This window comes from Phocoena sinus, chromosome 20 (assembly GCF_008692025.1).
Source record: "Phocoena sinus isolate mPhoSin1 chromosome 20, mPhoSin1.pri, whole genome shotgun sequence".
Classification (NCBI taxonomy): Eukaryota; Metazoa; Chordata; class Mammalia; order Artiodactyla; family Phocoenidae; genus Phocoena; species Phocoena sinus.
In genome coordinates, this window is record NC_045782.1 from 9,298,068 (window position 1) to 9,306,677 (window position 8,610).

At 56.7% G+C, this 8,610-nt stretch overlaps 2 protein-coding genes and 1 long non-coding RNA gene across 8 annotated transcripts in view; 1 reads left to right on the plus strand and 2 right to left on the minus strand.

The window, feature by feature from the left end:
- Positions 1-2,963: 2,963 nt before the first annotated feature.
- C20H17orf49 (chromosome 20 C17orf49 homolog) lies at positions 2,964-5,886 on the minus strand. 4 transcript variants are annotated; one of them, XM_032616452.1, is made up of 6 exons: positions 5,675-5,886; positions 5,393-5,487; positions 4,649-4,750; positions 3,777-3,967; positions 3,430-3,534; positions 2,964-3,231 (listed from the first exon to the last, which is right to left on the minus strand). In XM_032616452.1, the coding sequence occupies exons 1-6, from the start codon at positions 5,693-5,695 to the stop codon at positions 3,167-3,169; spliced, it is 579 nt and encodes a 192-aa protein (XP_032472343.1). In that variant the 5' UTR covers positions 5,696-5,886; the 3' UTR covers positions 2,964-3,166. The 4 variants fall into 4 exon arrangements, with proteins under 4 accessions (XP_032472343.1, XP_032472344.1, XP_032472346.1 ...); XM_032616453.1 differs by having other exon boundaries at positions 2,964-3,227; positions 5,675-5,821; XM_032616455.1 differs by lacking the exon at positions 4,649-4,750 and having other exon boundaries at positions 2,964-3,227; positions 5,675-5,821.
- Positions 5,887-6,000: 114 nt separating this feature from the next.
- Positions 6,001-7,764, minus strand: RNASEK (ribonuclease K). Its single transcript, XM_032616456.1, has 3 exons — positions 7,538-7,764; positions 6,768-6,844; positions 6,001-6,389 (listed from the first exon to the last, which is right to left on the minus strand). The coding sequence occupies exons 1-3, from the start codon at positions 7,613-7,615 to the stop codon at positions 6,248-6,250; spliced, it is 297 nt and encodes a 98-aa protein (XP_032472347.1). The 5' UTR covers positions 7,616-7,764; the 3' UTR covers positions 6,001-6,247.
- A 103-nt stretch (positions 7,765-7,867) lies between these two features.
- LOC116745603 overlaps positions 7,868-8,610 on the plus strand; it is a 63,316-nt gene continuing 62,573 nt past the window's right edge. For 2 of the 3 annotated variants that reach the window (XR_004347498.1, XR_004347497.1), the window contains exon 1: positions 7,868-8,171. This is a non-coding gene — a long non-coding RNA (uncharacterized LOC116745603). The remainder of the gene's footprint in view (positions 8,172-8,610) is intronic. The other variant, XR_004347496.1, reaches the window with a different exon arrangement.

An 8,610-nucleotide genomic window follows, 5' to 3' on the forward strand; every position in this document is an offset into this window, starting at 1 on the left:
GGCACATACCTTGGTTTGGGGACAGATGGGGGGGAAATGGAGTGTGTTGTGGTAAAGTGGACACCCCTGACTAGGGCAGTCTGTTGGAACTGTGCAAGGAGAGGTGGTAGTGAGGTACAAGGAGGGGAATCTTGTACCCTGATTTTCTAGGATAAGAGCCCCAAACAGAAAGCAGACAGAGGACTGGGAGTGTGGGTGAGATGCGGGGGGGGGGGGTTCCCCACGGCAGCAGGGGCTGGGGGGTAATCCAGGCCAGCTCTGCACACCCCGGTCCCTGCTCTCTTTGGCTCTCCTCCCCTCTCTCCCTCCCACCGCCCACCCCCCCAACCCAAGGAAAAAAACTGCCTGTGCAACAGCAATGGCAGATTCCAATCCTCCAGGCTTTCCTAAACCACCACGGAGACCAGCCAGGGGGGAGGGGAAGGGAGGATCGGGCTTTCCTGCTTCCCTAAGACTGGGGCTATGAGCTTGACCTCCTGGCCCCTAGCCCTTCGAGGAGTGCCCCCCTCCCCCGGCCTGGAAGCCAGGTGTCCTGGACCCTAGCCCCCGAGCGGGGGGTTTGGGGGGGGGCCTGGAGAGACGGGGAGGAGGAAGGAGGGAGTGACTTCCAAAATTGGCATCGGGACAGAGCAGGGCTGGCGGGAGGCAGGTGAAAGACGGAATTTTCCTGAAAAAACGGGGGGATCTGAGGACCCCAAATTTGGGGAGCTAGTCCAGAACCGTCCAGCCAACATCCTAGATTTTTTGGGGATTTTTTGGGGCCCCCGGGACCCCTCTAGATGGGGTGAGGAATGTAGTGTTGGGGGAATCTGACTGGGGCATTGCAGCTGCCTCTCCCGCCGAGTTGGAGACGGATGGGCTGGGACGGGTTTGGGGGGGTGTCCCCAATTCTGACTGGGAGTGGAGGAGCCCCCTCATGTGCTCTCTTGTGGGGGTCCCCCCTCCCTAGGGCACTCCCCACTCCCTGAGCCAGCCGAGAGGAAGGAGGCCAGCGATGCGACTGGGGCGGCTCCTTTCTCCTGCACCCCAAATGTGAGGGATGCACCCCAAATTTTGTTCCCTTCAAAATAGGGGACCAGGATCTCAGGGGAGAGTAGCTGAGGTAAGTGGGGAGGAAAGTGTCCCCTGTTTTCAGGAGAGACGTGGCGGTTGGGGGGGAGGTTTGGAGGTGCGTGCTGGGGTGGGGTCGGGCTTTGTCAGCCTTGAAACTGGGGGGATGATTGGAGAGGCTTTCTCTTACACCCCGAAACTGGAGTCCCCCAGATGGAAACCAAAGACAGGCCAGAGGGCCCCCCAACATCCCCAGCCGTTAGTATAGTGTTTGATTTCTGTTTCATCCCCACAAAGGCTCTGCCGAGGATGGGAGTTGGGGGCAGCTGTTCGGTTTGGGGGTTACGGGGGGTGGCGTGAGGAGCAGAAGGCCTTGGCAGGATTTGATGCTGGACAGATAGGGGTCTCGACCGAGGGGGTCCGGCATCCCCCGGGGCCTGAAAACTCTGCTTACACCACCATCTTAGATCTTTTTGATTGCTAAGAGTTTTGGGGGGTGTGTCGGAAGGTGGGGGTGGTAAAGGGTGGGATGGGAGGTAGGAGGATAACTTTTGGGTTTTAGGGGATATTATTTTGATTTGCGGAAGGGATCTTGGCCCTTGGATTTTGCTTTCTGGTGGGTGTTTTTTAAAAATCAAGTCCTGGACAGGAGAAAAAGGCTGAGGGAAGGCCTAGGGTGGGGGTGGGGAGAGGCATGTTTGTCTCAGCTTAAACGTGGCTTTCTGGGGTGGGCCTGCCTTCCTGGGCCTGGTGAAGGGGCTGGGGGGGGGTTGTTGCGGGGGGTGGGACTTGGGTCCTGGGGGTCCGCGGGGAGTGGGGACAGTGCTGGGGGTGGACTACCTGGCCCCCAGGTCCAGATGGCCCTCTTCCTGTGCCCTGCTGCTCCCCTTTCCCCCTGGCCTCCATTTCCTGCCTTTGGCCTCCATCTTGTGGCAGGCCCAGGGCCCAGGGCGACTTCCGGCCCCCCTCTCCCGACCATGTTCCGGCCCCACCACCTCTGGACTGCCAACTCCCAACCCTGCTGTCCTTGGCCTTCTGTCTCTCCTTGCTTTCTCTTGGGTTCTGACCCAGGGAGGGGAGGAACGGACACAGGAAGCCTTGGGTCCTTGCCCTTGCTGAGTCGAGAGGCAGTCTGTTGGTCCCCCCCAGTCATTCCCTGCTTCCTCTGCCTCTGACCCCACCCTAGGGATCCCCTGAGCAGAGTTCCTACAAGGAAGATGGTTCCAGTCTTATTACACTGCGAGCTCACCCCTTAGGCCCCTCTCCCTCCAGTTGCCTGCTCAGCTTCTAGCTCTGGTTTCTTGTTTTCCCCATCGCTTCTTGGGGCCATGTTTGCCTTTTAAGCCTTCCCACCCTTGGTGGTAGGGGTCTTCACAGCACTGCCTCGTGCTCCCTTCTTCTCAACCCACCCCAGTCCTGCTCCCGCCCCAGCAGCACACTGTGGTTTGTACGGCACTGTGGCCACGTCCAAACCACACTGTGGTGTTAGAGCGAGGGTGGGGGAGGCACCGCTGAGGCTTGGCCGGGGAGGCCACCCTGGAGAAGCGACACAAAAAACATCTGGGGCCTTCTGGTGAGGTGGCGGGGGTGGGGGATGAGGGTGGAAATGGAGGTGTGAAATCATTGGAAGCTACCCTTCTGAAATCCCCAGGGTAGTCTCAGGAGTACTGCCTGCCAGAGACCCCGGAGTAAGTGCTGCCTTCAGAGAGCAAAGTGGAGCCTTTGTTGCCCACACCCAGCTCCCCTGGCTCTAGCAGCACAGAAATATTGGCACTGGGAAGAAAGCCTGCCAATATTGGCTGTGCTGCTCCAGGCAGGGTGGTGAGAGCCGCTGAGGAGGGGCTGAGCCCCGGGGTCTAAGGAGAGAGGGAGGTGTCCCTTGCATTCCAGTAATGTCAGGCTGAAGGCACCAAGCTGAGAGGGAGATCTTTACTGTTTTCCGTATAAAAATGTCCATCAATTGGGGGTCATAGGGGTTGAAGGAAGATGCTCATACAGCAACAGCAAGGTGGGCCACCCGGCAGCCTTTCCACCCTCTCTCATGCAGGTCTTGCTCAGAGTCCCAACCGGTCCACAGGTCCAGGGTGAACAGTGAGAGGGGTGAGAGGTGGAAGGCTCAGCAAGAGAGCAGAGGAGGATCAGCGGAGGTCAAGAGAAGGCCAGAATCCAGGGTCAGGCTGTCTGGAACAGGAAGTAAAATGGGCCGAGATGGGGCGAGCCCCGAGTATGACTCCCACCTCCCTAGAGCACCAGCTCTTTGCAGACCCAATCCCCTGCATGCACAGGAGGGAACCTTCTCTTCCACAGCCCCTGGGAGGGGGATCCTGCTGAGACCCTCCCCCACCCCTTCAGCCGTTGTGGGAGGAGGAGGACTCCTACCCTGGTCGAAGTTGAGTTTCTTGGCTGGAGGAGTTTCTCCTAGCCCTTCGATATCCACCAGGTCACTGTTGGCGTCCGAGTCGTTCAGAGCACTGAGTGTCACATCTGGGAGAGGGGCACAACCTAGGTTCTAGGTTCCCTGATGGTCCCCCCCCACCCGCCCACTTCCCCAAGTTTCAAGCTCTCCCGCTCTCCCTCCCTCCCTCCCTCCCTCCCCTACCCCAGCCACCCTCTGGGAACCTTCACTGTGAGAGGAAAAGAGATCTGTCCTTTGACCCAAGCCCAACTCTCTCACTGAACCTCAGATGGGACCTTTAATCCCCAGGCAGAAACTCCACAGCCCTTACCAGCCTTCTGTTTCTTTATGGGGGGACCGCCGGCCTCAGGGGCACTGGAGCTGCTTGGTGGAGGGGCAGCTGGAGGAGGTGACAAAACACCAGATGCCACCTTCTTGGGCCCTTTCTTGGGTGAATCAGCTGGAAGGGGGATGCCGGAGTCTTCATATACCTTGCGTTTCACAGTGGCCTTTATCTGAGCCCTGAAGAGAAGAGAGAGCAAGCTAGGAAGGGAGTCATCAGAGAGGCTAGGGGAAGCAGGGAGGTGAGGACAGGGGCAATGGGCCACTCCGAAAGAACACTGGGGAGCCGCTTCATAAGAATCCAGGTGAGGGCCCCGACTCTTTGCTAGGGTCCTCGTTTTCCTGAAGCCTTGCAGCCACTTAGGGCAAATGGAGCCTGAAGAGTGGAGTCCAACTGAGAGTGGGAAAGGCCCGTCTTCTAATTCTCTTCTGGGAGAGATGTATGAATGTGGAAGGCTACCAGGTAAGCCTGGGTGACCTACCGGGAGATTGAGACTTATTAATAGATCCTGATCCACTAGCTCAGAATCATAATATCCCTGGAAACACCACAGTAGAGTCTCAAAAGATCTGTATAAATAACCAGGGACTTCCTATTACCAAATTCAAGTATTGGGTGTCTCTGGAAACCTAAAATCAAATTCTTGTAAGGTCCTGATTACCACAGCATTTTAGTGACTTCTGACCAATTGTGACAATTCTTTTATTCTTTCAGTTCTCCAGGGACTTTGTTGCTAACAAAACTAGCAACAAAGTAGGAAAGATGTTGAGCTGGAAGGGAGTTTGAGGAAGATGGAACAACGGGTATGGAGGAAGAAAGCTGCCCACCCGCCCTTTCTCTGCCAGCCAACCCTCCCTCACACTGTCCGTTCCTTGATGACACAGCTGATGTGATTAAGATCGTCCCCAAATCGCTTCACAGCAGCCCTCAGCATCTCTATCTCCGTCTCCGTCCACTTGGCACTGTCAGAAGGGGAGAAGGGAATAGCGAAAGTGGGAGGAAGAGGGGTGTGGAGCCAGCCCACAGGCTACGCATTCCACAGCAACCAGCCTCCTCCCCGCGATGCCTGGGGCCCCTTGCATAAAGAAGTCCTCCTTAAAAAAACAAAAACAAAAACAAAAAAAAAAAAAATTGTTAAGGCGCCGTGGGAACCCTGCGGACCCCCAACCACACGATATTGTAACAACCGCCACCTTAGAAGAAAACTTCTCCCCCATCAACGTGAAACAGCTGCTTATGTAAACAGCCCACTGAAACCCATCCAACAAGTGGGGGTCTTACAGACACAGCCTCTAAACACAGTCTGCTGCAGTCTGACAGAATTCCACATGATTTGGGGGGTGGGGTGGTGTGGGTAGTGGTGGCGGTCTATGGTCTACCAGTTCGCAGCAGGGTAGAGCTGTGAAATGAGTCCGGATTATGAGCCTCGGTCTGTGGTTTATCTGTCATTCATTCATTCAACAATCATTTATTAACACCTACTCTGCGCTGTGCCAGGCACAAAGGGAAACTAACATCTGTCCCCTCCCTAGAGAGTGTCGTTGTCTGTGATCGAGACCCAGCGTCCGCTCTCAGCGTCCATCTCCCAGCCCGGGCTCACGTACCCCGCGGGGGAAGAGTCGGCCACGGGATGCAGCTGCATGGTCAGCTCCCCGAGCTTCGTGAAGGCGGCGCCCGCCGCGGAGAAGATCTCTCCGACCTGGGGGGCGGGGCAGCATTACGGGGGGCCGGCGCACAGTGCCGCGCCGGACCGCCCGGAGCCCCTAGCCCCACCCCAGGCTGGACTCCCGCCCGCCCCTCGCCCGGGATGGAAGAGCCGGGAGCCAACTTGGGGGCCCCGCCCTCCCGTGGCCGCCAGGGAGCGCTGTCCGCGAGGGAGGTCGAACCTTTGTAGACGCTGACGTCATGGCCCCGCGCGCCTCCTCACGGAGACGTTGCCGCCGCCGCTACCTCGGAGCCGGGACCACGGAGAGCAGGGCGATCGAACGGCTCCGGCCCCCGCGCAGGAAGTCCCGCCCCTTCCCGCAGCTGATTGGCTCCAGCTCGGCCGCTCGCCGCCTCACCGCCTCGGCGCGCGGGAAGGAGAGTGGAAGACACCGCCTCGCTTCCGGCCCGGCTTCACTCCACTTCCGTCGAGGGGTCGGGACTCCCTATTTGGAGTCCGATCTCCAGCCCGGTTGCCTGCCCCTCAACGCATGCACACACACGAGGCTTGAGAGAGCAGTTTCTCTTTATTGTGTAACGAGACAAGGCGAGGGGGCCGGAGGGACAGGGAACGGCCAGCCCCGACCTCCCGCCACTGGAGCCGGGCGCCAGAGGTTGAAGAACAAGGGATTCAGTCTATCGCCAGGGAAACCCAGTCCGCAGAGGGCGCCAGACTGGGGGTGGGGCGGGTGTGACTGGGTGGGGAGAGTCTTTAAATAGAGGAGGGGGCTGGAGAGGGGGAACGCGACGGTGCTCTAGCGCACCATGTATTCCTTGCGCTTATTGAGCCGAACTTGGCAGAAAGAGAAGCCTCCGAGGAGGAGGTAAAGGCCCGCGGCGATGAAACAGTTGTAGCTGACTTGCTCGTAAAGGTTGTATATGTTCTGGGGGCCATTCCTAGGGGTGGGGATTAGGCAGAGAAATATCGGAAACATTATTAACAGCAGCCAACATTTACAGAGCACTTACTGTGTGCCGGGTAACCGTTCTAAACGCTTTTACGTGTATTATCTTAATCTTCATAACCCTATGGGGTGAGTTCTGTTATCGCATACACTTTGCATAGGTGGAGGAGGCACAGAGAAATCAAGGAAAATATCTAAAGAAGCCACACCTAAAGCGGTGGGTTTAGGATGGCCGCTGAGGTCTGACTCCCAAGACTGCTCGTGTGCGCTAAACAGAGCAGCCAGTTCCCTAGCCTCTGGGCCCCAAGCATCCAGCCTCCTGCAATTCCCCGCCCATGATTCTGACCACTTCCCCCGCCTCTCCACTTACTCAAAATCTTTCTCCGTTAAGGGAACGTCTTCAATTAGCACAGCGGAATGGACATTGAAAAAGATTCCGAGCATTATCTGCAAAAAGGGAAAGGTTAGGTTGTTGAACTCAGGCACCTGACCTGGTCACTGCCTGAACTCCTCCCACTTCGAATGTTGCCACAACATCTGGGTATGGGAATTACCAGAATGAGCTGGGATTAGGGATGGCTGTTGCCGGATTTGGACTCCAGTCATCCGGAACAGGGCATGAATGGTGACATAGAGAAGACTTGGCTGGGGCAAGGGTTAGGAATAATGAGCAGCCAGGAACCAGATTATCATCCTCTCCGGAGGCGTCATTATCACGGGACAGGGAGGAGGGGGTCAAAGGGAATCGGCACTTCTCCATATTACTTCTTCCTGAAGTGGGTCGGGTAGAGTCCTCGGGAAACAAGGCCCAGCTATCCATTTCGGGAACAAGTTCTCCCTTTCCCCACTGCCCTCCATTCAGCTCAAGGATCTCTCAAGAACGTAGCTCTTCTTCCTCTTACCTTGAGGGTACTCCAAATTGACCAGCCCCGGGGCCCATTCCAAGCTTCAGCTCCCCCTCTCCCTTCCAATTCCCCATTTCTCAATTCAGTTCTGTCTCGTTCTCCAGCGGCTAATCAACCACCCCCTCCGGCCTGTCTGCTGCTTTCAAACGCCTGGTGTCTCCTAGCCTTCCAGCCCTCCAACACCCGGGCCCCTCAGGCCCTCTCCTCTCCGGTTGTCGCAGGGCAGTCCCCTCACCAACATGATCACTCCCCAGGCGCTGAGGACGATGCCGCAGGCGGCCAGCTTGGGCCCACAGCACAGAAGCGACGCCATGAAGAAGGGAGTCGGGGATCGCCTAGATGTGGGCCAGATAGGAAGGCGGTGAGAGGAAGCCCCGATGAGCGGGGGGGGGAAGGAAGAGAGCTGGACTTGGGGGCTCGCGGAGGACCGAGAGCAGGGAGAGCGACTGAGGGGGCGTGGCTTCCGGGCCCAACCATCGGGCTGGCGGGCGCCAGGCGAACGCTGGCGCCTCCGGGTCCTCTCGGACTTCGGCGGGAAAGGGCGGTGTTTCTGAAATCGTAGCGGCCCCTCGGGAATCCCTTATTGACCCATATGTAGCTGGGGTGCGAATATTGCAGGAGCAAAGTTCTCCGGTTTCTTGGATTTCCCCCCTCTCCAGTTTGGAATGGGAGGAGCCAGTATATCATGTGACCAAGTCTGGCAAGTCACGTGACGAGGAAGAACTGGTAGCCCGGCCTCAGGAAAGCTTTTATCTCTGGCGGAGCTCCTGGTAACCTTGGCGATGCGCTCTCAGCAGCCGAGGATTGAAATTATGTCATTTTTCTCTCAGAAACCTTAGTCTCGGGTGGTATCCTGTGATGGAGACGTGGTAAGTGAGACATAGAGATTTACACCGAGAGAGAACGCCTCTATCTCCTCTCTACTCATCCCTACCCTTTAAAATAGACACTCTGACACAGTAAAAGAAGACATAGAGCCCCTTCCCGAGCCCAAGCGTGCTGTTCTGGCTAGAACGCTTTAAAATTGCTGAGGGTTCTTGGCATTGGATATACTTAAGTAACGTTTTGTTACCAAACACGAAATACTGAAGAGTTGTGGTTGCCAAATCCAGGAAAAATATGGGCGTTAGGGAAAGTCCAAGGAAAGCAGATTCAATGAACAAGCTGTTAAGGTGAGTGGCCCTGCCAAATGTGCTGGAGAAAGGAATAAGTACACACAAATGCCAGTCTTCTTCCCTACCGTAAACCAAGGAAACTGTTCATAGGTCCTTTGAACAAGGTAGAGTACAAGATTTTAAAAATATGAAT

Coding starts and splice junctions, on each gene's coding strand:
- C20H17orf49 (XM_032616452.1), bottom strand. CDS start 5,695: ATGACGTCAGCGTCTACAAAG. Junction 5,488..5,674: donor TGACGTCAGCGTCTACAAAG/GTTCGACCTCCC, acceptor CCCGCCCCCCAG/GTCGGAGAGATCTTCTCCGC. Junction 3,968..4,648: donor GTCATCAAGGAACGGACAGT/GTGAGGGAGGGT, acceptor TCTTCTCTTCAG/GGCTCAGATAAAGGCCACTG.
- RNASEK (XM_032616456.1), bottom strand. CDS start 7,615: ATGGCGTCGCTTCTGTGCTGTGGGCCCAAGCTGGCCGCCTGCGGCATC. Junction 6,845..7,537: donor CCTGGGGAGTGATCATGTTG/GTGAGGGGACTG, acceptor CCCTTTTTGCAG/ATAATGCTCGGAATCTTTTT. Junction 6,390..6,767: donor TTAACGGAGAAAGATTTTGA/GTAAGTGGAGAG, acceptor CCCCACCCCTAG/GAATGGCCCCCAGAACATAT.